The sequence below is a fragment of the Oncorhynchus gorbuscha genome, linkage group LG23, assembly GCF_021184085.1.
Source record: "Oncorhynchus gorbuscha isolate QuinsamMale2020 ecotype Even-year linkage group LG23, OgorEven_v1.0, whole genome shotgun sequence".
NCBI classification, from domain to species: domain Eukaryota; kingdom Metazoa; phylum Chordata; class Actinopteri; order Salmoniformes; family Salmonidae; genus Oncorhynchus; species Oncorhynchus gorbuscha.
This window is the reverse complement of record NC_060195.1, coordinates 15,107,065-15,133,945: the sequence shown is the minus strand read 5'-3', so window position 1 is coordinate 15,133,945 and position 26,881 is coordinate 15,107,065. Positions and strand designations below refer to the sequence as shown.

Here is a 26,881-nt window from a genome sequence, read left to right as displayed (position 1 = left end):
GGAGAGAGAAAGAGAGAGTATAAAATATGCAAAAAACACACACATTTCTTCCCACAGTGGCAGGGGGTGAGACAGGGATGCAGCTTAAGCCCCACCCTCTTCAACATATATCAACAAATTGGTGAGAGCACTAGAACAGTCTGCAGCCCCCGGCCTCAACCTAGTAGAATCTGAAGTCAAATGTCTACTGTTTGCTGATGACCTGGTGCTTCTGTCACCAACCAAGGAGGGCCTACAGCAGCACCTAGATCTTCTGTACAGACTGTCAGACCTGGGCCCTGACAGTAAATCTCAGTAAGATAAGGATAATGGTGTTCCAAAAAGGTCCAGTCGCCAGCACCACAAATACAAATTCCATCTAGACACCGTTGCCCTAGAGCACACAAAAAACAATACATACCTCTGCCTAAACATCAGCGCCACAGGTAACTTCCACAAAGCTGTGAACGATCTGAGAGACAAGACAAGAAGGGCATTCTATGCCATCAAAAGGAACATAAAATTTGACATCCCAATTAGGATCTGGCTAAAAATACTTGAATCAGTTATAGAACCCATTGCCCTTTATGGTTGTGAGGTCTGGGGTCCGCTCACCAACCAAAAATTTACAAAACAAATTGAGACTGCATGCAGAATTCTGCAAAAATATCCCCAGTGTACAACGTAAAACACCAAATAATGCCTGTAGAGCAGAATTAGGCCGATACCCACTGATTATCAAAATCCAGAAAAGAGACATTAAATTCTACAACCACCTAAAAGGAAGCGATTTCCAAACCTTCCATGACAAAGCCATCACCTACAGGGAGATTAACCTGGAGAAGAGTCCCCTAAGCTAGCTGGTCCTGGGGCTCTCTTCACAAACACAAACAGACCCCACAGAGCACCAGGACAGCAACACAAATAAACCCAACTAAATCATGAGAAAACAAAAAGATACTTACTTGACACATTGGAAAGAATTAACAAAAAAAACAGAGTAAACTAGAATGCTATTTGGCCCTAAACAGAGAGTACACAGTGGCAGAATACTTGACCACGTTGACTGACCCAAACATAAGGAAAGCTTTGACTATGTACAGACTCAGTGAGCATGGCCTTGCTATTGAGAAAGGCTGCCGTAGGCAGACCTGGCTCTCAAGAGAAGAAAGCTATGTGAACACTGCCCACAAAATGAGGTGGAAACTGAGCTGCACTTCCTAACCTCCTGCCAAATGTACGACCATATTAGAGACACATATTTCACTCAGATTACACAGACACACAAAGAATTCGAAAACAATGATAAACTCCCATATGTACTGGGTGAAATACCACAGTGTGCCATCACAACAGCAAGAATTGTGACCACAAGAAAAGGTCAACCAGTGATGAACAAACACCATTGTAAATACAATCCATATTTATGCTTATTTATTTTCCCTTTTGTACTTTAACCATTTGCACATCGTTACAACATTGTATATATACATAATATGACATTTGTAATGTCTTTATTTTTTTGCAACTTCTGTATGTGTAATGTTTACTGTTCATTTTTAATTGTTTTTTCATTTTTGTATATTATCTACTTCTCTTGCTTTGGCAATGTTAACACATGTTTCCCATGCCAATAAAGCCCCTTGAATTGAATTGTATTGAGTGGAGATAGAGGGAGGGAGGTAGATAGGTAGTGACGAGAGGAGAGAGAAAGAGAGGATCCACTCTACACTCCAAGCCCTCAGCTCCATCAGTACAGTATCAGACAGGGGGAAGTGGTTATGTATCTCTTTATTAACCCCAGAGACAAATGGTTCACCTTCAGAGCAGAGTGAGTATCACCTGGGCACGCTATTCCCTACTTAGTACACTACATTTGACCAGGGCCCATAGGTCTCTGATCAAAACTATTGCACTTTGTAGGGAGTTGGGTGCCATTTGGGATTCAGATCTGATGAATTAGTTTAGGAGACCGATGCTAGGCTACTGTTGTGAGGATGATCTGTATGACATGGCACATAGCTCAAAGAGAAGGAAAGGAGGAGGACAGAGAAGGGACAGGAGAAGAGATAGAGGGAGAAAGAGAAATGAGAGAGACAGATGTAAATATAAATAGTATGAGTGATGAGGAGGATGGCAGATGGAGGGCTGAGCTATAGTCTCACTTACAGCCATTTACCAACTGTCAACAGAAACACAGAACACAAGAGAGAGAAATAAAAAGTATGCTGGAGAGAGGCAGTAGAAGAAATGTGAGGAGAGACAGTAGGAGAATAGAGGAGAGAGACAGTAGGAGAATAGAGGAGAGAGACAGTAGGAGAATAGAGGAGAGAGACAGAAGGAGAATAGAGGAGAGAGACAGAAGGAGAATAGAGGAGAGAGACAGTAGGAGAATAGAGGAGAGAGACAGTAGGAGAATAGAGGAGAGAGACAGTAGGAGAATAGAGGAGAGAGACAGTAGGAGAATAGAGGAGAGAGACAGTAGGAGAATAGAGGAGAGAGACAGTAGGAGAATAGAGGACAGAGATAGTAGGAGAATAGAGGAGAGAGACAGTAGGAGAATAGAGGAGAGAGACAGTAGGAGAATAGAGGAGAGAGACAGAAGGAGAATAGAGGACAGAGCTGGTAGGAGAATAGAGGAGAGAGACAGTAGGAGAATAGAGGAGAGAGACAGTAGGAGAATAGAGGAGAGAGAGAGTAGGAGAATAGAGGAGAGAGACAGTAGGAGAATAGAGGAGAGAGCCAGTAGGAGACTAGAGGACACAGATAGTAGGAGAATAGAGGAGAGAGACAGTAGGAGAATAGAGGAGAGAGACAGTAGGAGAATAGAGGAGAGAGAGAGTAGGAGAATAGAGGAGAGAGACAGTAGGAGAATAGAGGAGAGAGCCAGTAGGAGAATAGAGGACACAGATAGTAGGAGAATAGAGGACAGAGATAGTAGGAGAATAGAGGAGAGAGATAGTAGGAGAATAGAGGAGAGAGACAGTAGGAGAATAGAGGAGAGAGAGTAGGAGAATAGAGGAGAGAGACAGTAGGAGAATAGAGGAGAGAGCCAGTAGGAGAATAGAGGACACAGATAGTAGGAGAATAGAGGAGAGAGACAGTAGGAGAATAGAGGAGAGAGACAGTAGGAGAATAGAGGAGAGAGATAGTAGGAGAATAGAGGAGAGAGACAGTAGGAGAATAGAGGAGAGAGACAGTAAGAGAATAGAGGAGAGAGACAGTAGGAGAATAGAGGAGAGAGACAGTAGGAGAATAGATGAGAGAGACAGTAGGAGAATAGAGGAGAGAGATAGTAGGAGAATAGAGGAGAGAGACAGTAGGAGAATAGAGGAGAGAGCCAGTAGGAGAATAGAGGACAGAGATAGTAGGAGAATAGAGGAGAGAGACAGTAGGAGAATAGAGGAGAGAAACAGTAGGAGAATAGAGGAGAGAGACAGTAGGAGAATAGAGGAGAGAGACAGTAGGAGAATAGAGGACAGAGATAGTAGGAGAATAGAGGACAGAGATAGTAGGAGAATAGAGGAGAGAGACAGTAGGAGAATATAGGAGAGAAACAGTAGGAGAATAGAGGAGAGAGACAGTAGGAGAATAGAGGACAGAGATAGTAGGAGAATAGAGGAGAGAGACAGTAGGAGAATAGAGGAGAGAGACAGTAGGAGAATAGAGGAGAGAGATAGTAGGAGAATAGAGGAGAGAGACAGTAGGAGAATAGAGGAGAGAGATAGTAGGAGAATAGAGGAGAGAGACAGTAGGAGAATAGAGGAGAGAGACAGTAGGAGAATAGAGGAGAGAGATAGTAGGAGAATAGAGGAGAGAGACAGTAGGAGAATAGAGTAGAGAGATAGTAGGAGAATAGAGGAGAGAGACAGTAGGAGAATAGAGGAGAGAGACAGTAGGAGAATAGAGGAGAGAGACAGTAGGAGAATAGAGGACAGAGATAGTAGGAGAATAGAGGAGAGAGACAGTAGGAGAATAGAGGAGAGAGACAGTAGGAGAATAGAGGAGAGAGATAGTAGGAGAATAGAGGAGAGAGACAGTAGGAGCATAGAGGAGAGAGCCAGTAGGAGAATAGAGGACACAGATAGTAGGAGAATAGAGGAGAGAGACAGTAGGAGAATAGAGGAGAGAGACAGTAGGAGAATAGAGGAGAGAGATAGTAGGAGAATAGAGGAGAGAGACAGTAGGAGAATAGAGGAGAGAGCCAGTAGGAGAATAGAGGAGAGAAACAGTAGGAGAATAGAGGACAGAGATAGTAGGATCATTGAGGAGAGAGAAAAGAAGGGTTGAAGGGGTAAAGGTTAGGGAGTATGATGAAGACAAAGAAGAGTTGGAGCAAGGGCATTTTTATATTTTACTAGGCAAGTGAAGAACAAATTCTTATTTTCAATGACGGCCTAGGAACAGTGGGCTAACTGCCTGTTCAGGGGCAGAATGACAGATTTGTACCTTGTCAGCTCGGAGGTTTGAATTTGCAGCTCTTCCGGTTACTAGTCCAACGCACTAACCACTAGGCTACCCTGCCACCCCTATCAGACACTCAATCTCGCCGTTCCTACATGATCAGTGGATCAGATGATTGACCCTTTGATGCTTCCGTACTTTTGGAAATTCACTCTAAGGTGGGGTGAAGTTTTCTAGTTGGAATAATATTTTGGTCGCTACAGGGATTACTTATAAATTGCGTTATTATTGCTTTGCTGCTTTGATTGGTATATTTTTTTAACTGAGTGGGAGGATGATTGTGTGTTTCATTGTACTAAAGTGACAAATAATCCCCCTCATAATTTGATGAAAGCGTGTGATCATTCAATTATCCCAGATATGCCGTCTGTGTTTGTAATTATTCACACCTGTTTTCAGCTGCCGGGCTCGGGTGTGTGTGTGTGTGTGTGTGTGTGTGTGTGTGTGTGTGTGTGTGTGTGTGTGTGTGTGTGTGTGTGTGTGTGTGTGTGTGTGTGTGTGTGTGTGTGTGTGTGTGTGTGTGTGTGTGTGTGTGTGTGTGTGTGTGTGTGTGTGTGTGTGTGTGTGTGTGTGTTCCACCGTCAGGCTCCAAGAGGCCATGCAGCCATTTTACAGAAAATCACTTCCACAGTCATTTGTGTTGCTCTGGGTAATTACGAGAGAGAGAGAGAGAGAGAGGGAGAGAGAGAGCGAGAGAGAGAGAGAGAGGAGAGAGAGAGAGAGAGAGAGAGAGAGAGAGAGAGAGAGAGAGAGAGAGAGAGAGAGAGAGAGAGAGAGAGAGAGAGAGAGAGATGTTTATATTTCATTAAACTAAATAAAGGAACATTGGTATACTGTAGGCCTAGTAATGTTCTGTGTGGTTAATATATGCAGCTCTGTTGTCCAATGGCAGCAGACTAGCAGCTTTAAACTGCCTGGAACCAGTGATTATGGGCCCTGGTCAACAGTAGTGCACTACCCTATGGGCCCTGGTCAATAGTAGTGCACTACCCTATGGGCCCTGGTCAATAGTAGTGCACTACCCTATGGGCCCTGGTCAATAGTAGTGCACTACCCTATGGGCCCTGGTCAATAGTAGTGCACTACCCTATGGGTCCTGGTCAATAGTAGTGCACTACCCTATGGGCCCTGGTCAACAGTAGTGCACTACCCTATGGGCCCTGGTCAACAGTAGTACACTACCCTATGGGCCCTGGTCAACAGTAGTGCACTACCCTATGGGCCCTGGTCAACAGTAGTGCACTACCCTATGGGCCCTGGTCAACAGTAGTACACTACCCTATGGGCCCTGGTCAATAGTAGTGCACTACCCTATGGGCCCTGGTCAGTGCACTACCCTATGGGCCCTGGTCAACAGTAGTGCACTACCCTATGGGCCCTGGTCAACAGTAGTGCACTACCCTATGGGTCCTGGTCAATAGTAGTGCACTACCCTATGGGCCCTGGTCAACAGTAGTGCACTACCCTATGGGCCCTGGTCAACAGTAGTACACTACCCTATGGGCCCTGGTCAACAGTAGTGCACTACCCTATGGGCCCTGGTCAACAGTAGTGCACTACCCTATGGGCCCTGGTCAACAGTAGTACACTACCCTATGGGCCCTGGTCAATAGTAGTGCACTACCCTATGGGCCCTGGTCAACAGTAGTGCACTACCCTATGGGCCCTGGTCAACAGTATTGCACTATAAAGGGAATAAGGTACCATTGGAACAACATGTATTGATAAACAGGGTCAGGGCCACAGAATGATAAATGCAGATCAACACATATTAGTACAGAGAGAGTGGTGATGGATGGTGTATCAGATCAGACAGGTGAAAGCAGAAGCTTAGAGGTCCGGCTGCTGTCAGGGTGCTGTCAGGGTGCTGTCAGGGTGCTGTCAGGGTGCTGTCAGGGTGCTGTCAGGATGCTGTCAGGCTGCTGTCAGGGTGCTGTCAGGGTGCTGTCAGGGTGCTGTCAGGGTGCTGTCAGGGTGCTGTCCGGGTGCTGTCAGGGTGCTGTCAAGGTGCTGTCCGCGTGCTGTCAGGGTGCTGTCAGGGTGCTGTCAGGGTGCTGTCAGGGTGCTGTCTGGGTGCTGTCAGGGTGCTGTCAGGGTGCTGTCCGGGTGCTGTCGGGCTGCTGTCAGGGTGCTGTCTGGCTGCTGTCCGGATGGTGTTTGACTGGTCTCACAAGGGAAATGTGTACCAAACATAGCCCTCTTCATGGATGATCACAAACACAAATACACACACACACACTGGAAAGGACAGCAAGCAGACTACAATTTCCAGTGCACTACTGTTGACCAGGGCCCATAGGGTAGTGCACTACTGTTGACCAGGGCCCATAGGGTAGTGTACTACTGTTGACCAGGGCCCATAGGGTAGTGCACTACTGTTGACCAGGGCCCATAGGGTAGTGCACTACTATTGACCAGGACCCATAGGGTAGTGCACTACTATTGACCAGGGCCCATAGGGTAGTGCACTACTATTGACCAGGGCCCATAGGGTAGTGCACTACTATTGACCAGGGCCCATAGGGTAGTGCACTACTATTGACCAGGGCCCATAGGGTAGTGCACTACTGTTGACCAGGGCCCATAATCACTGGTTCCAGGCAGTTTAAAGCTGCTAGTCTGCTGCCATTGGACAACAGAGCTGCATATATTAACCACACAGAACATTACTAGGCCTACAGTATACCAATGTTCCTTTATTTAGTTTAATGAAATATAAACATCTCTCTCTCTCTCTCTCTCTCTCTCTCTCTCTCTCTCTCTCTCTCTCTCTCTCTCTCTCTCTCTCTCTCTCTCTCTCTCTCTCTCTCTCTCTCTCTCTCTCTCTCTCTCTCTCTCTCTCTCTCTCTCCCTCTCTCTCTCTCTCTCTCTCTCTCGTAATTACCCAGAGCAACACAAATGACTGTGGAAGTGATTTTCTGTAAAATGGCTGCATGGCCTCTTGGAGCCTGACGGTGGAACACACACACACACACACACACACACACACACACACACACACACACACACACACACACACACACACACACACACACACACACACACACACACACACACACACACACACACACACACACACACACACACACACACACACACACACACACACACACACACACACCACTCACAGACACACATACATACACAGACACGCACATAAACACTCACACCACACACAGAAAAACACATACACACAGACACACACTTATTGCTTAAGGTAGTCCATATAGTCCAATGTGGGATGGTCACTGTCTGCTACAGACAGAGCACACAAACAAAGGCCTGTTCCATTGAGGCCAAAGCAGGCATGGTCATATGTCTTCTCTGTCGCTTTGCCAGGCTACGTTCAGTCCTTTTTCCCCGGCCAACTGCACTCCTTGATGACAGAGGCCGTGCCAGCTGGAATGTTCCGCAGCAACGGTGTGGAGGGAGACAGGGTTTATCTCACACTTCTATAGTGATGCCTTCAGTTGGTCCTTTAGCTGCTTTTTCTGCCCCCCTACAGTATCTGTCCCAGTTGCAGCTGTCCCTACAGCATCTGTCCCAGTTGCAGCTGTCCCTACAGTATCTGTCCCAGGTCAGGAAACAAAAGCGATGATGCATGAGACTGTTTTCTGGTCTCCTCTCGCTTCAGGTTCTTCCTCAAGTTCTTCCTGAAATGCAACCAGAACTGTCTGAAAAATGCAGGGAACCCACGAGACATGAGACGCTTTCAGGTGGGAGAGAGAGAACCATAAAGCCTAATTTGACATCATTTCATTAGACACAACAGTAATGCTATTTGATGGTAGCTTTCAGGTTCTGTCTCACGTGTCCTTGTCTGTACCCCTGTCCCCCTTTCCTCTATGTCTCTTGGGCCTCCTGTCCCTGTCTGTCCCAGGTGGTGGTGTCTACCACGGTGAGTGTGGACGGACATGTCCTCTCTGTGTCTGACAACATGTTTGTCCACAACAACTCTAAACACGGTCGCCGGGCCAGGAGACAAGACCCTTCAGAAGGAACACCCTCGTACCTGGAGCATGGTAAACCTCTCTCTATCTTTTTCTCCCTCCTCAACTCTATCACTACCTCCCTCTTCCCTCACTTTATTTCTCTCTCTTCTACCCCTCTCCTTCCTTTCCCTCTCTTCTCCTCCTCTCCTCTCCCTCCTTTTCCTCTCTTCTCCCCCCTCTCCTCTCCTCCCCTCTCCTCTCCTCTGCTTCCTTTTCCTCTCTTCTCACCCTCTCCATTCCTTCCTTTTCCTCTGTTCTCCCCCTCTCCTCTCCTCCCCTCTCCTCTCCTTCCTTTTCCTCTCTTCTCCCCCCTCTCCTCCCCTCTCCTTCCTTTTCTCTGTTCTTCTCCCTCCTCTCCTCTCCTCTCCTCTCCTCTCCTCTCCCTCCTCCTCTCCCTCTCTCCTCTCCTCTCCTTCCTTTTCCTCTCTTCTCCCCCTCTCCTCTCCTTCCTTTTCCTCTCTCCTCCCCCTCTCCTCTCCTTCCTTTTCCTCTGTTCTCCCCCTCTCCTCTCCTCCCCTCTCCTCTCCTTCCTTTTCCTCTCTTCTCCCCCTCCCCTCTCCTTCCTTTTTCTCTGTTCTCCCCCCTCTCCTCTCCTCTCCTCTCCTCTCCTCTCCTCTCCTCTCCTCTCCTCTCCTTCCTTTTCCTCTGTTCTCCCCCTCTCCTCTCCTCCCCTCTCCTCTCCTTCCTTTTCCTCTCTTATCCCCCCCTCTCCTCTCCTTCCTTTTCCACTCTTATCCCCCTCTCCTCTCCTTCCTTTTCCTCTCTTCTCCTCCCCTCCTCTCCTTCCTTTTCCTCTCTTCTCCCCCTCTCCTCTCCTTCCTTTTCCTCTCTTCTCCTCCCCTCCTCTCCTTCCTTTTCCTCTCTCCTCCCCCTCTCCTCTCCTTCCTTTTCCTCTCTTCTCCCCCTCTCCTCTCCTCTCCTTCCTTTTCCTCTCTTCTCCTCCCCTCCTCTCCTTCCTTTTCCACTCTTATCCCCCTCTCCTCTCCTTCCTTTTCCTCTCTTCTCCTCCCCTCCTCTCCTTCCTTTTCCTCTCTTCTCCCCCTCTCCTCTCCTTCCTTTTCCTCTCTTCTCCTCCCCTCCTCTCCTTCCTTTTCCTCTCTCCTCCCCCTCTCCTCTCCTTCCTTTTCCTCTCTTCTCCCCCTCTCCTCTCCTCTCCTTCCTTTTCCTCTCTTCTCCTCCCCTCCTCTCCTTCCTTTTCCTCTCTTCTCCCCCTCTCCTCTCCTTCCTTTTCCTCTCTTCTCCTCCCCTCCTCTCCTTCCTTTTCCTCTCTCCTCCCCCTCTCCTCTCCTTCCTTTTCCTCTCTTCTCCCCCTCTCCTCTCCTCTCCTTCCTTTTCCTCTCTTCTCCTCCCCTCCTCTCCTTCCTTTTCCTCTCTTCTCCCCCTCTCCTCTCCTCCCCCTCTCCTCTCCTTCCTTTTCCTCTCTTCTCCCCCTCCCCTCTCCTTCCTTTTTCTCTGTTCTCCCCCTCTCCTCTCTCTCTCTCCTCTCTCCTCTCTCCTCTCCTCCTCTCCTCTCCTCTCCTCTCCTCTCCTTCCTTTTCCTCTGTTCTCCCCCTCCTCTCTGTTCTCCCTCCCCTCTCCTCTCCTTCCTTTTCCTCTCTTATCCCCCTCTCCTCTCCTTCCTTTTCCACTCTTATCCCCCTCTCCTCTCCTTCCTTTTCCTCTCTTCTCCTCCCCTCCTCTCCTTCCTTTTCCTCTCTTCTCCCCCTCTCCTCTCCTTCCTTTTCCTCTCTTCTCCTCCCCTCCTCTCCTTCCTTTTCCTCTCTCCTCCCCCTCTCCTCTCCTTCCTTTTCCTCTCTTCTCCCCCTCTCCTCTCCTCTCCTTCCTTTTCCTCTCTTCTCCTCCCCTCCTCTCCTTCCTTTTCCTCTCTTCTCCTCCCCTCTCTCCTTCCTTTTCCTCTCTTCTCCCCCTCTCCTCTCCTCTCCTTCCTTTTCCTCTCTTCTCCCCCTCTCCTCTCCTCTTCTCTCCTCTCCTTCTTTTTCCTCTCTTCTCCCCCTCTCCTCTCCTTCCTTTTGCTCTCTTCTCACCCCCTCCACAACTCTATCAATACCACCCTCTCCCCTCACTTTATTTCTCTCTCCCCCTCTCCTTCCTTTTCCTCTCTTCTCACCCCCCCCTCCTCTCCTTCCTTTTCCTCTCCTCTCCTTCCTTTTCCTCTCCTCTCCTCTCCTCTCCTCTCCTTCCTTTTCCTCTCCTCTCCTTCCTTTTCCTCTCTTCTCACCCCCTCTCCTCTCCTTCCTTTTCCTCTCCTCTCCTTCCTTTTCCTCTCTTCTCACCCCCTCTCCTCTCCTTCCTTTTCCACTCTTATCCCCCCTCTCCTCTCCTTCCTTTTCCACTCTTATCCCCCTCTCCTCTCCTTCCTTTTCCACTCTTATCCCCCTCTCCTCTCCTTCCTTTTCCACTCTTATCCCCCTCTCCTCTCCTTCCTTTTCTACTCTTATCCCCCTCTCCTCTCCTTCCTTTTCCACTCTTATCCCCCTCTCCTCTCCTTCCTTTTCCACTCTTATCCCCCTCTCCTCTCCTCCCCTCTCCTCTCCTCTGCTTCCTTTTCCTCTCTTCTCACCCTCTCCATTCCTTCCTTTTCCTCTGTTCTCCCCCTCTCCTCTCCTCCCCTCTCCTCTCCTTCCTTTTCCTCTCTTCTCCCCCTCTCCTCCCCTCTCCTTCCTTTTTCTCTGTTCTCCCCCTCTCCTCTCCTCCCCTCTCCTCTCCTGTCCTTCCTTTTCCTCTCTTCTCCCCCTCTCCTCTCCTTCCTTTTCCTCTCGCCTCCCCCTCTCCTCTCCTTCCTTTTCCTCTGTTCTCCCCCTCTCCTCTCCTCCCTCTCCTCTCCTTCCTTTTCCTCTCTTCTCCCCCTCCCCTCTCCTTCCTTTTTCTCTGTTCTCCCCCTCTCCTCTCCTCTCCTCTCCTCTCCTCTCCTCTCCTCTCCTCTCCTCTCCTCTCCTCTCCTCTCCTCTCCTCTCCTCTCCTCTCCTCTCCTCTCCTCTCCTCTCCTTCCTTTTCCTCTGTTCTCCCCCTCTCCTCTCCTCCCCTCTCCTCTCCTTCCTTTTCCTCTCTTCTCCCCCTCTCCTCTCCTTCCTTTTCCACTCTTATCCCCCTCTCCTCTCCTTCCTTTTCTCTCTCTCCTCCCCCTCTCCTCTCCTTCCTTTTCCTCTCTTCTCCCCCTCTCCTCTCCTTCCTTTTCCCTCTTCTCCCCCTCTCCTCTCCTTCCTTTTCCACTCTTATCCCCCTCTCCTCTCCTTCCTTTTCCTCTCTTCTCCCCCTCTCCTCTCCTTCCTTTTCCTCTCTTCTCCCCCTCTCCTCTCCTTCCTTTTCCTCTCTTCTCCCCCTCTCCTCTCCTTCCTTTTCCTCTCTTCTCCCCCTCTCCTCTCCTCTCCTTCCTTTTCCTCTCTTCTCCCCCTCTCCTCTCCTCTTCTCTCCTCTCCTTCTTTTTCCTCTCTTCTTCCCCTCTCCTCTCCTTCCTTTTGCTCTCTTTCTCACCCCCTCCTCAACTCTATCAATACCACCCTCTCCCCTCACTTTATTTCTCTCTCCCCCTCTCCTTCCTTTTCCTCTCTTCTCCCCCCCTCCTCTCCTTCCTTTTCCACTCTTATCCCCCTCTCCTCTCCTTCCTTTTCCACTCTTATCCCCCTCTCCTCTCCTTCCTTTTCTACTCTTATCCCCCTCTCCTCTCCTTCCTTTTCCACTCTTATCCCCCTCTCCTCTCCTTCCTTTTCCACTCTTATCCCCCTCTCCTCTCCTCCCCCTCTCCTCTCCTCTGCTTCCTTTTCCTCTCTTCTCCCCCTCTCCATTCCTTCCTTTTCCTCTGTTCTCCCCCTCTCTCTCTCCTCCCCTCTCCTCTCCTTCCTTTTCCTCTCTTCTCCCCCTCTCCTCCCCTCTCCTTTTTTCTCTGTTCTCCCCCTCTCCTCTCCTCCCCTCTCCTCTCCTCTCCTTCCTTTTCCTCTCTTCTCCCCCTCTCCTCTCCTTCCTTTTCCTCTCGCCTCCCCCTCTCCTCTCCTTCCTTTTCCTCTGTTCTCCCCCCTCTCCTCTCCTCCCCTCTCCTCTCCTTCCTTTTCCTCTCTTCTCCCCCTCCCCTCTCCTTCCTTTTCTCTGTTCTCCCCCTCTCCCTCCTCTCCTCTCCTCTACTCTCTCCCTCCTCTCCTCTCCTCTCCTTTTCCTCTCTTCTCCCCCTCTCCTCTCCTCTCCTTCCTCCCTTCCTTTTCCTCTGTTCTCCCCTTCTCCTCTCCTCCCCTCTCCTCTCCTTCCTTTTCCTCTCTTCTCCCCCTCTCCTCTCCTTCCTTTTCCACTCTTATCCCCCCTCTCCTCTCCTTCCTTTTCCTCTCTCCTCCCCCTCTCCTCTCCTTCCTTTCCTCTCTTCTCCCCCTCTCCTCTCCTTCCTTTTCCACTCTTCTCCCCCTCTCCTCTCCTTCCTTTTCCCTCTTATCCCCCTCTCCTCTCCTTCCTTTTCCTCTCTTCTCCCCCTCTCCTCTCCTTCCTTTTCTCTCTTCTCCCCCTCTCCTCTCCTTCCTTTTCCTCTCTTCTCCCCCTCTCCTCTCCTTCCTTTTCCTCTCTTCTCCCCCTCTCCTCTCCTCTCCTTCCTTTTCCTCTCTTCTCCCCCTCTCCTCTCCTCTTCTCTCCTCTCCTTCTTTTCCTCTCTTCTTCCCCTCTCCTCTCCTTCCTTTTGCTCTCTTCTCACCCCCTCCTCAACTCTATCAATACCACCCTCTCCCCTCACTTTATTTCTCTCTCCCCCTCTCCTTCCTTTTCCTCTCTTCTCACCCCCCTCCTCTCCTTCCTTTTCCACTCTTATCCCCCTCTCCTCTCCTTCCTTTTCCACTCTTATCCCCCTCTCCTCTCCTTCCTTTTCCACTCTTATCCCCCTCTCCTCTCCTTCCTTTTCCTCTCTTCTCAACCCCTCTCCTCTCCTTCCTTTTCCACACTTATCCCCCTCTCCTCTCCTTCCTTTTCCACTCTTATCCCCCTCTCCTCTCCTTCCTTTTCCACTCTTATCCCCCCTCTCCTCTCCTTCCTTTTCCACTCTTATCCCCCTCTCCTCTCCTTCCTTTTCCACTCTTATCCCCCCTCCTCCTCTCCTTCCTTTTCCCTCTCCAATCACCCCTCTCCTCTCCTTCCTTTTCCACTCTTATCCCCCACTCTTATCCCCCCTCCTCTCCTTCCTTTTCCACTCTTATCCCCCTCTCCTCTCCTTCCTTTTCCACTCTTATCCCCCTCTCCTCTCCTTCCTTTTCCACTCTTATCCCCCTCTCCTCTCCTTCCTTTTCCACTCTTATCCCCCTCTCCTCTCCTTCCTTTTCCACTCTTATCCCCCTCCTCTTATCTCTCCTTCCCTTTTCCACTCTTATCCCCCTCTCCTCTCCTTCCTTTTCCACTCTTATCCCCCTCTCCTCTCCTTCCTTTTCCACTCTTATCCCCCTCTCCTCTCCTTCCTTTTCCACTCTTATCCCCCTCTCCTCTCCTTCCTTTTCCACTCTTATCCCCCTCTCCTCTCCTTCCTTTTCCTCTCTTCTCCCTCCTACTTTTCCTCTCTTCTCTCCTCTCCTTCCTTTTCCACTCTTATCTCCCCCTCTCCTCTCCTTCCTTTTCCACTCTTATCCCCCTCTCCTCTCCTTCCTTTTCCACTCTTATCCCCCTCTCCTCTCCTTCCTTTTCCACTCTTATCCCCCTCTCCTCTCCTTCCTTTTCCACTCTTATCCCCCCTCTCCTCTCCTTCCTTTTCTCACTCTTCCTTTTCCACTCTTATCCCCCTCTCCTCTCCTTCCTTTTCCACTCTTATCCCCCTCTCCTCTCCTTCCTTTTCCACTCTTATCCCCCTCTCCTCTCCTTCCTTTTCCACTCTTATCCCCCTCTCCTCTCCTTCCTTTTCCACTCTTATCCCCCTCTCCTCTCCTTCCTTTTCCACTCTTATCCCCCCTCTCCTCTCCTTCCTTTTCAACTCTTACTCTCTTATCCCCCTCTCCTCTCCTTCCTTTTCCACTCTTATCCCCCTCTCCTCTCCTTCCTTTTCCACTCTTATCCCCCTCTCCTCTCCTTCCTTTTCCACTCTTATCCCCCTCTCCTCTCCTTCCTTTTCCACTCTTATCCCCCTCTCCTCTCCTTCCTTTTCCACTCTTATCCCCCTCTCCTCTCCTTCCTTTTCCACTCTTATCCCCCCTCTCCTCTCCTTCCTTTTCCTCTCCAATCACCCCCTCTCCTCTCCTTCCTTTTCCACTCTTATCCCCCTCTCCTCTCCTTCCTTTTCCACTCTTATCCCCCTCTCCTCTCCTTCCTTTTCTCTTATCCCCCCTCTCCTCTCCTTCCTTTTCCACTCTTATCCCCCCTCTCCTCTCCTTCCTTTTCCACTCTTATCCCCCTCTCCCTCCTTCCTTTTCCACTCTTATCCCCCTCTCCTTCCTTCCTTTTCCACTCTTATCCCCCTCTCCTCTCTGGGAAGAGAGTGGATCCACCCCCTCTCCTTCCTTCCTTTTCCACTCTTATCCCCCTCTCCTCTCCTTCCTTTTCCACTCTTATCCCCCTCTCCTCTCCTTCCTTTTCCACTCTTATCCCCCTCTCCTCTCCTTCCTTTTCCACTCTTATCCCCCTCTCCTCTCCTTCCTTTTCCACTCTTATCCCCCTCTCCTCTCCTTCCTTTTCCACTCTTATCCCCCTCTCCTCTCCTTCCTTTTCCACTCTTATCCCCTCTCCTCTCCTTCCTTTTCCACTCTTATCCCCCCTCCTCCTTCCTTCCTTTTCCACTCTTATCCCCCTCTCCTCTCCTTCCTTTTCCACTCTTATCCCCCCTCTCCTCTCCTTCCTTTTCCACTCTTATCCCCCTCTCCTCTCCTTCCTTTTCCACTCTTATCCCCCTCTTCCTCTCCTTCCTTTCCTTTTCCACTCTTATCCCCCTCTCCTCTCCATTCCTTCCTTTTCATTCTCCAATCACCCCCTCTCCTCTCCTTCCTTTTCCACTCTTACTCCTTCCTTCCTTTTCCACTCTTATCCCCCTCTCATCTCCTTCCTTTTCCACTCTTATCCCCCTCTCCTCTCCTTCCTTTTCCTTATCCCCCCTCTCCTCTCCTTCCTTTTCTTCCAATCCCCCCTCTCCTCTCCTTCCTTTTCCACTCTTATCCCCCTCTCCTCTCCTTCCTTTTCCACTCTTATCCCCCCTCTCCTCTCCTTCCTTTTCCACTCTTATCCCCCTCTCCTCTCCTTCCTTTTCCACTCTTATCCCCCCCCTCTCCTCTCCTTCCTTTTCCACTCTTATCCCCCTCTCCTCTCCTTCCTTTTCCACTCTTATCCCCCTCTCCTCTCCTTCCTTTTCCACTCTTATCCCCCTCTCCTCTCCTTCCTTTTCCACTCTTATCCCCCCTCTCCTCTCCTTCCTTTTCCACTCTTATCCCCCTCTCCTCTCCTTCCTTTTCCACTCTTATCCCCCTCTCCTCTCCTTCCCTTTCACTCTTATCCCCCTCTCCTCTCCTTCCTTTTCCACTCTTATCCCCCCTCTCCTCTCCTTCCTTTTCCACTCTTATCCCCCTCTCCTCTCCTTCCTTTTCCACTCTTATCCCCCTCTCCTCTCCTTCCTTTTCCACTCTTATCCCCCTCTCCTCTCCTTCCTTTTCCACTTATCTTCCTTCCTTTTCCACTCTTATCCCCCTCTCCTTCCTTCCTTTTCCACTCTTATCCCCCCTCTCCTTCCTTTTCTCCTTCCTTTTCTCCTCTTATCCCCTTATCTCCTCTCCTTCCTTTTCCTCTCCAATCAATCCTTTTCCTCTCCTCTCCTTCCTTTTCCCTCTAAGATGATGAGAGCCGCAGTGAATCCTGTATTCCCCCAGTGGCCGGCTCTTGTTAGAACTGCCATAGTGTCTTATGAGGACCATGTGTCGTAGCAGGACTATGGTTCATGAGAGCCCAGGAAGCTTAAAGACAACGCTGAGCTTATTTCCTATGAGACCTGGCTGGGTTTATCCTCCAGCCTCTACCCCCCTCCCAAAGCTTTTCCCAGGTTAACACACACAAGCATGCTCGATCTCACGCGAACACACACACACACACACGCACGCACGCACACACACACACACACACACCCCCACACACACACACACACACACACACACACACACACACACACACACACACACACACACACACACACACACACACACACACACACACACACACACACACTGAAACCCCTAATACTTTGTAATGATTTAGAGCCTGCTCAGATTCCTCCAACTCAAAGTAATCCAGTTAGAGTCTCATTATCTTTTCCCTGACGGTAAATAACAGAAACATATTTTTCCTGTGTGGAACGACCTCAACCCCAGGGACCATTGTGATCAAACTACGACTGGATTTAGGTGATAGCGCACACTAGATTACATTAAGATTCAGCGTTAAGTTTTAAGTCAGTGATGACTATTTTCTAGGTTCTGTGTCCCAAATGGCACCCTATTCCCTAAATGGTGTAGTATTTTACACCAGGGCCTATATGCAGAGGGAAGAAATAAGGAATAGAAGGAATAGAGCAGGTGGAGAACACAACATTTACAGGGAAGAGAGTGGAGGAGAACACAACATTACAGGGAAGAGAGTGGAGGAGAACACAACATTACAGGGAAGAGAGTGGAGGAGAACACAACATTACTGGGAAGAGAGTGGAGGAGAACACAACATTTACAGGGAAGAGAGTGGAGGAGAACACAACATTACAGGGAAGAGAGTGGAGGAGAACACAACATTACTGGGAAGAGAGTGGAGGAGAACACAACATTACAGGGAAGAGAGTGGAGGAGAACACAACATTACTGGGAAGAGAGTGGAGGAGAACACAACATTATAGGGAAGAGAGTGGAGGAGAACACAACATTACAGGGAAGAGAGTGGAGGAGAACACAACATTATAGGGAAGAGAGTGGAGGAGAACACAACATTACAGGGAAGAGAGTGGAGGAGAACACAACATTACTGGGAAGAGAGTGGGGGAGAACACAACATTACAGGGAAGAGAGTGGAGGAGAACACAACATTACAGGGAAGAGAGTGGGGGAGAACACAACATTACTGGGAAGAGAGTGGAGGAGAACACAACATTACAGGGAAGAGAGTGGGGGAGAACACAACATTACTGGGAAGAGAGTGGAGGAGAACACAACATTACTGGGAAGAGAGTGGGGGAGAACACAACATTACTGGGAAGAGAGTGGAGGAGAACACAACATTACTGGGAAGAAAGTGGAGGAGGGGGAGAACACAACATTACAGGGAAGAGAGTGGGGGAGAACACAACATTACTGGGAAGAGAGTGGAGGAGAACACAACATTACTGGGAAGAGAGTGGGGGAGAACACAACATTACTGGGAAGAGAGTGGAGGAGAACACAACATTACTGGGAAGAAAGTGGGGGAGAACACAACATTACTGGGAAGAGAGTCAGGGAGCATGGGGGAGAGAAGATAGGTGTGAGAGTAGAGATGGAAGAAGAAGGGGAACTGAGAGAAGAATGATTCATGGGAGAGGAGAGGAGAGGAGAGGAGGACCTCTAAGTGTTTTGTGAACACCTAGTACGGCCTAGTAGGCAATCAGTGCACAATGATATGTATTGCGGCATCAGGGCTTGCGATAGGCAGTACTAGAAGAGCAACGAACACAACAGATGGCAGCGAGGAAGACCCCAAATGTTAATCATATCACATGGATTCATGTTTCACCATCTGGTTGACTCACACACACACGCCATCAGGGTCGATGAAAATACTTGCAGGATGAAGAGGAGGAGAGATGAAAAGGGAGAGAGGCAGCGGAGGGAGGGGAGAGAGAGGAGAGTGAAGAGAGAGGAAAGGGAAGGATGACAGAGAGAGAGAGGAAGGTAAAGATAGAGAGGAGAGAGAGGCAGAAGAGAGATGGGGAAAGAGCAGAAGTCATTCTGTAGTAAAGTGGATTACCCTGCTTTGGAGAATGACATCATGTCTGACAAGCTGAGATCTGTAAAATTGAGGAGATTAAGCCTTTATTTATTATTTATTTGTAATTCCACTGCTGTTCTTTTCTCCAATCTGATCCAGTAATGTAAAGCCTGTAGTCATAACATCCAGGGGTCAGTATTACGCCTCACAGCAGACCTGCTTATGAATTGGAGAATTGAGTTTTTCTCTTCATATAATCAATCAGAAGGGAGAAACTGTACTGTGGGAGTTAAAGCTATATTTCTGATCTCCCTCCCTCCTTCAACAGCCACCCCTTCTATCAAGGCCATCAGCCCCAGTGAGGGCTGGACTACAGGCGGGGCGACAGTCATTATCATTGGAGAAAACTTCTTTGATGGACTTCAGGTCATATTTGGTACCATGCTGGTCTGGAGTGAGGTCAGTAGCACACTAATCTGTTTGTGTGTGTGTGTGTGTGTGTGTGTGTGTGTGTGTGTGTGTGTGTGTGTGTGTGTGTGTGTGTGTGTGTGTGTGTGTGTGTGTGTGTGTGTGTGTGTGTGTGTGTGTGTGTGTGTGTGTGTGTGTGTGTGTGTGTGTGTGTGTGTGTGTGTGTGTGTGTGTGTGTGTGTGTGTGTGTTTGACAAAAAATAGTGAACAAACAAACATTTCACAAACTGGGGACATTTTGTTGGTCCCCACAAGGTCAAATGTTATTTCTGGGGGGGTTTAGGGTTAAAGTTAGAATTACGCTAAGAGTTAAGGTTAGTAGCAAGGGTTAAATAGAGTTTTGGGGGTTAGGGTGAGGGTTAGAAGTTTGGAACCACCGAGGCTCTTTCTGGAGCTGGTCGTCCGGCCAAACTGAGCAATCAGGGAAGAAGATCCTTGGTCAGGGAGCTGACCAAGAACCCGATGGTCACTGACAGAGCTCCAGAGTTCCCCTGTGGAGATGAGAGAACCTTCCGGAAGGACAACCATCTCTGTAGCACTCAACCAATCAGGTCTTTATGGTAGAGTGGCCAGACGGAAGACACTCCTCAGTAAAAGGTACATGACAGCCCGCTTGGAGTTTGCCAAAACGCACCGAAAGGACTCTCACACCATGAGAAACAAGATTGTCTGGTCTGATGAAAGCAAAATTGAACTCTTTGGCCTGAATGCCAAGAGCCATGTCTGTGGGAAACCTGGCAAATCAAATCAAATCAAATCAAATCAAATTTATTTATATAGCCCTTCGTACATCAGCTGATATCTCAAAGTGCTGTACAGAAACCAAGCCTAAAACCCCAAACAGCAAACAATGCAGGTGTAAAAGCACGGTGGCTAGGAAAAACTCCCTAGAAAGGCCAAAACCTAGGAAGAAACCTAGAGAGGAACCGGGCTATGTGGGGTGGCCAGTCCTCTTCTGGCTGTGCCGGGTAGAGATTATAACAGAACATGACCAAGATGTTCAAATGTTCATAAATGACCAGCATGGTCAAATAATAATAAGGCAGAACAGTTGAAACTGGAGCAGCAGCACAGTCAGGTGGACTGGGGACAGCAAGGAGCCATCATGTCAGGTAGTCCTGGGGCACGGTCCTAGGGCTCAGGTCCTCCGAGAGAGAGAAAGAAAGAGAGAATTAGAGAGAGCATATGTGGGGTGGCCAGTCCTCTTCTGGCTGTGCCGGGTGGAGATTATAACAGAACGTGGCCAAGATGTTCAAATGTTCATAAATGACCAGCATGGTTGAATAATAGTAAGGCAGAACAGTTGAAACTGGAGCAGGAGCATGGCCAGGTGGACTGGGGACAGCAAGGAGTCCTCATGTCAGGTAGTCCTGGGACATGGTCCTAGGGCCCAGGCCAGTTGAAACTGGAGCAGCAGCATGGCCAGGTGGACTGGGGACAGCAAGGAGTCATCATGTCAGGTAGTCCTGGGGCATGGTCCTAGGGCTCAGGTCCTCCGAGAGAGAGAAAGAAAGAGAGAAGGAGAGAATTAGAGAACGCACACTTAGATTCACACAGGACACCTGAATAGGACAGGAGAAGTACTCCAGATAAACAAACTGACCCTAGCCCCCCGACACATAAACTACTGCAGCATAAATACTGGAGGCTGAGACAGGAGGGGTCAGGAGACACTGTGGCCCCATCCGAGGATGGCATCATCCCTAAGGTGAAGCATGGTGCTGTGGGGATGTTTGTCAACAGCAGGGACTGGGAGACTAGTCAGGGTTGAGGGAAAGATGAACGGAGCAAAGTACAGAGAGATCCTTGATGAAAACATGCTCCAGAGCGCTCAGGACCTCAGACTGGGGTGAAAGGTTCACTTTCCAACAGGACAACGACCCTAAGCTGACAGGCAAGACTTCGGGACAAGCCCAGACTTGAACTCAATCAAACATCTCTGGAGAGAGAATTGAAAGTAGCTGTACATCGACGCTCCCCATCCAACCTGACAGAGCTTGAGAGGATCTGCAGAGAAGAATGGGAGAAACTCCCCAAATACAGGTGTGCTAAGCTTGTAGCGTCATACCCAAGAAGACTCAAGGCTGAAATCGCTGCCAAAGGTGCTTCAACAAAGTACTGAGGAAACGATCTGAATACTTATGTAAATGTGATATTTCGGTTGTTTTTTTCTAGTTTTTTCTTCACAAAAAATCCCAAAATCAAATTTTGCTTTGTCATTATGGGGTATTGGTGTACATTGATGAGGGGAAAAAAACTATGTAAACATTTTTATAATAAGGCTGTAACCCAACAAAATGTGGAAAAAGTCTGGGGGTCTGAATACTTTCCGAAGTCACTGTATAGAACTTGTTTTTATTAACTTTTTATTAATTTTATTTAACCTTTTTTTAACTGTCAGTTAAGAACAAATTCTTATTTACAATGAGATGAATACACCGGCCAAACTCGGACAACGCTGGGCCTATTGTGCACCACCCTATGGGACTCCCAATCACGGCCAGTTGTGATACAGCCTAGAATCGAACCAGGGTCTGTAGTGACACCTCTAGCAAGTGAAGTAGATATGTAATATTACAACCTTCCTTTGTCCCCTGTCCCCCTCCGTAGCTCATCACAGCCCACGCCATCCGGGTGCAGACTCCCCCAAGACACATCCCTGGGGTTGTAGAGGTCACTCTGTCATACAAGTCTAAACAGTTCTGCAAGGGCACACCTGGACGCTTCATATACACAGGTAAATACACCTTAATATAACACACCTGACGCTACATATACACAGGTAAATACACCTTAATATAACACACCTGGACGCTTCATATACACAGGTAAATACACCTTAATATAACACACCTGGACGCTTCATATACACAGGTAAATACACCTTAATATAACACACCTGACGCTACATATTTCCAGGTAAATACACCTTAATATAACACACCTGACGCTACATATTCCCAGGTAAATACAACTTAATTTAACACACCTGACGCTACATATTTCCAGGTAAATACATCTTAATTTAACGCACCTGACGCTACATATTCCCAGGTAAATACAACTTAATATAACACACCTGACCCTACATATTTCCAGGTAAATACACCTTAATATAACACACCTGACGCTACATATACACAGGTAAATACACCTTAATACAACACACCTGACGCTTCATATACACAGGTAAATACACCTTAATATAACACACCTGGACGCTTCATATACACAGGTAAATACACCTTAATATAACACACCTGACGCTTCATATACACAGGTAAATACACCTTAATATAACACACCTGACGCTTCATATACACAGGTAAATACAACTTAATATAACACACCTGGACGCTTCATATACACAGGTAAATACACCTTAATATAACACACCTGACGCTTCATATACACAGGTAAATACACCTTAATATAACACACCTGACGCTTCATATACACAGGTAAATACACCTTAATATAACACACCTGACGCTTCATATACACAGGTAAATACACCTTAATATAACACACCTGGACGCTTCATATACACAGGTAAATACACCTTAATATAACACACCTGACGCTTCATATACACAGGTAAATACACCTTAATATAACACACCTGACGCTTCATATACACAGATAAATACAACTTAATATAACACACCTGGACGCTTCATATACACAGGTAAATACACCTTAATATAACACACCTGACGCTACATATTCCCAGGTAAATACAACTTAATATAACACACCTGACGCTACATATTCCCAGGTAAATACACCTTAATATAACACACCTGACGCTACATATACAAAGGTAAATACAACTTAATATAACATACCTGACGCTACATATTTCCAGGTAAATACACCTTAATATAACACACCTGACGCTACATATTCCCAGGTAAATACAACTTAATTTAACACACCTGACGCTACATATTTCCAGGTAAATACATCTTAATTTAACACACCTGACGCTACATATTCCCAGGTAAATACAACTTAATATAACACACCTGACGCTACATATTTCCAGGTAAATACACCTTAATATAACACACCTGACGCTACATATTTCCAGGTAAATACAACTTAATTTAACACACCTGACGCTACATATTTCCAGGTCCAGGTAAATACATCTTAATTTAACACACCTGACGCTACATATTCCCAGGTAAATACAACTTAATATAACACACCTGACGCTACATATTTCCAGGTAAATACACCTTAATATAACACACCTGATGCTACATATTCCCAGGTAAATACAACTTAATTTAACACACCTGACGCTACATATTTCCAGGTAAATACATCTTAATTTAACGCACCTGACGCTACATATTCCCAGGTAAATACAACTTAATATAACACACCTGACGCTACATATTTCCAGGTAAATACACCTTAATATAACACACCTGACGCTACATATTTCCAGGTAAATACAACTTAATTTAACACACCTGACGCTACATATTTCCAGGTAAATACATCTTAATTTAACACACCTGACGCTACATATTCCCAGGTAAATACACCTTAATTTATTAACATATAAACTGGGGATGAGAGGAGAGAGTGGAGAGAGGGGAGTGAGGAGCAATGAAAGGAGAGGGGGAGAGAGGAGAGGGATGGGAGAGGAGTGGGGAGAGAGGGGAGTGAGGAGCAATGAAAGGAGAGGGGGAGAGAGGAGAGGGATGGGAGAGGAGTGGGGAGAGAGGGGAGTGAGGAGCAATGAAAGGAGAGGGGAGAGAGGAGAGGGATGGGAGAGGAGAGGGGAGAGAGGGGAGTGAGGAGCAATGAAAGGAGAGGGGGAGAGAGGAGAGGGATGGGAGAGGAGTGGGGAGAGAGGGGAGTGAGGAGCAATGAAAGGAGAGGGGGAGAGAGGAGAGGGATGGGAGAGGAGTGGGGAGAGAGGGGAGTGAGGAGCAATGAAAGGAGAGGGGGAGAGAGGAGAGGGATGGGAGAGGAGTGGGGAGAGAGGGGAGTGAGGAGCAATGAAAGGAGAGGGGGAGAGAGGAGAGGGATGGGAGAGGAGTGGGGAGAGAGGGGAGTGAGGAGCAATGAAAGGAGAGGGGGAGAGAGGAGAGGGATGGGAGAGGAGTGGGGAGAGAGGGGAGTGAGGAGCAATGAAAGGAGAGGGGGAGAGAGGAGAGGGATGGGAGAGGAGTGGGGAGAGAGGGGAGTGAGGAGCAATGAAAGGAGAGGGGGAGAGAGGAGAGGGATGGGAGAGGAGTGGGGAGAGAGGGGAGTGAGGAGCAATGAAAGGAGAGGGGGAGAGAGGAGAGGGATGGGAGAGGAGTGGGGAGAGAGGGGAGTGAGGAGCAATGAAAGGAGAGGGGGAGAGAGGAGAGGGATGGGAGAGGAGTGGGGATGGTAGAAGGGACTATGGGATTACCATGGTCGGCCATCTTGGCCTCCTGGCTGGTGGTTGGCTCCAGTCTGGGTTTAGTGCCAGTGGGTAATCATATAGTACTGGCATGGTGTGGCTTGGCAGCTGGCAAGGGCATGGCACATTGACATGCACACACACACATACACATTCACACACACACGGGGGACAGCTGGTATCACTAATCAACTTGTGTTGGGGAGAGGAACCACATGCTGCCTGCTCACAGACCTAATTAATTCATCACACACAATACTACTGCTACTACTGGAATAAACACACACACACATACACACACAGAAACACATACTGTACAGTCGTGGCCAAAAGTTTTGAAAATGACACAAATATTAATTTCCACAAAGTTTGCTGCTTCAGTGTCTTTAGATATTTGTGTCAGATGTTACTATGGATACTGAAATATAATTACAAACATTTCATACGTGTCAAAGGCTTTTATTGACAATTACATGAATTTGATGCAGAGTCAATATTTGCAGTGTTGACCCTTCTTTTTCAAGAACTCTGCAATCTGCCCTGGCATTCTGTCAATTAACCTCTGGGCCACATCCTGACTGATGGCAGCCCATTCTTGCATAATCAAATCTTGGAGTTTGTCAGAATTTGTGGGATTTTGTTTCTCCACCCGCCTCTTGAGGATTGACCACAAGTTGTCAATGGGATTAAGGTCTGAGGGGTTTCCTGGCCATGGAACCAAAATATTGATGTTTTGTTCCCCGGGCCACTTAGTTATCACTTTTGCCTTATGGCAAGGTGCTCCATCATGCTGGAAAATGCATTGTTCATCACCAAACTGTTCCTGGATGGTTGGGAGAAGTTGCTCTCGGAGGATGTGTCGGTACCATTCTTTATTCATGGCTGTGTTCTTTCGGGCAAAATTGTGAGTGAGCCCACTCTCTTGGCTGAGAAGCAACCCCACACATGAATGGTCTCAGGATGCTTTACTGTTGGCATGACACAGGACTGATGGTAGCGCTCACCTTGTCTTCTCCGGACAAGCTTTTTTCCGGATGCCCCAAACAATCAGAAAGGGGATTCATCAGAGAAATTGACTTTACCCCAGTCCTCAGCAGTCCAATCCCTGTACCTTCTGCAGAATATCAGTTTGTCCCTGATGTTTTTCCTGGAGAGAAGTGGCTTCTTTGCTGCCCTTCTTGACACCAGGCCATCCTCCAAAAGTCTTTGTCTCACTGTGCATGCAGATGCACTCACACCTGCCTGCTGCCATTCCTGAGCAAGCTCTGTACTGGTGGTGCCCCGATCCCGCAGCTGAATCAACTTTAGGAGACGGTCCTGGCGCATGCTGGACTTTCTTGGGTACCCTGAAGCCTTCTTCACAACAATTGAATCACTCTCCTTGAAGTTCTTGATGATCTGATAAATGGTTGATTTAGGTGCAATCTTACTGGCAGCAATATCCTTGCCTGCGAAGCAAAGCAATGATGACAGCACGTCTTTCCTTGCAGGTAACCATGATTGACAGAGGAAGAACAATGATTCCAAGCACCACCCTCCTTTTGATGCTTCCAGACTTTTGTTTGAACTCAATCAGCATGACAGAGTGATCTCCAGCCTTGTCCTCGTCAACACTCATACCTGTGTTAACGAGATCATCACTGACATGATGTCAGCTGGTCCTTTTGTGTCAGGGCTGAAGGGCAGTATCATTTTTTGGGGGTCGGCTCAGTTAGATTTTATGGCAAAGAGGGACTTTGGAATTAATTGCAATTCATCTGATCACTCTTCATAACATTCTGGAGTATATGCAAATTGCCATCATACAAACTGAGGCAGCAGACTATGTGAAAATATATAATTGTGTCATTGTCAAAACTTTTGGCCACGACCTAACACACACACACACACACACACACACACACACACACACACACACACACACACACACACACACACACACACACACACACACACACACACACACACACACACACACACACACACACACACACACACACACACACACACACACACACACACACACACACACACATACACACACACACACAGAACAGGGAAGTGGGTAGAGAAAAGGAAACTGGGTGTATTTTCACATGTAAAGCTGTTTTTATTCAGCCTGCTTTTCTCTCATTCCCTCTCTCAAGTCCATTTACATGTATCACCATTCATCAAAGAAGCTCCAAGCCCTTCCTCCAGGCAGAGATGTAATGCTGTAATCCTGTGAGGTCTGTTAGGGGCTGTAAAGAGCTGTGAAGTGCTGGCAGGCTTCTGGCTGTAGATTGGGTTGTGTCCCAAATGGCATCCTGTATAGTGCAATCCTTTTGACATGAGCCCTATGGGTCCTGATTAAAAGTAATCCTCTATATAGGTAATAGGATGCCATTTGGGATGCATGTTGGAGGTGCATGATGATGAACATCTCTCGTTCAGAAGTCAATCCTTTCCTCTTCAGAATGCAGTCGCCACCTCGCTTAGCAACCGCGTATCACTGCTGATATTAAAAGACCCTGCAGATGGAGCACATATAAATCGAACATAATGGTATTGGTCGCGTACACATATTTAGCAGATATTATCGCAGGTGCAGCGAAATGCTTATGTTTCTAGGTCTAACAGTGGTACTTAACAATACAAAACCTGACACACAAATCCCCAGATATGAAAGGAAATAAGTTATGAAATATCAGAACGA

At 48.0% G+C, this 26,881-nt stretch overlaps 1 protein-coding gene across 2 annotated transcripts in view; it reads left to right on the top strand.

The window, feature by feature from the left end:
- LOC124011476 (transcription factor COE1-A-like) overlaps positions 1-26,881 on the top strand; it is a 128,043-nt gene that overhangs the window by 66,008 nt on the left and 35,154 nt on the right. For both annotated transcript variants that reach the window (XM_046324906.1, XM_046324905.1), the window contains exons 7-10: positions 8,078-8,159; positions 8,324-8,465; positions 18,637-18,767; positions 21,387-21,513. In XM_046324906.1, the coding sequence (XP_046180862.1) occupies positions 8,078-8,159; positions 8,324-8,465; positions 18,637-18,767; positions 21,387-21,513 (482 nt within the window). The remainder of the gene's footprint in view (positions 1-8,077; positions 8,160-8,323; positions 8,466-18,636; positions 18,768-21,386; positions 21,514-26,881) is intronic.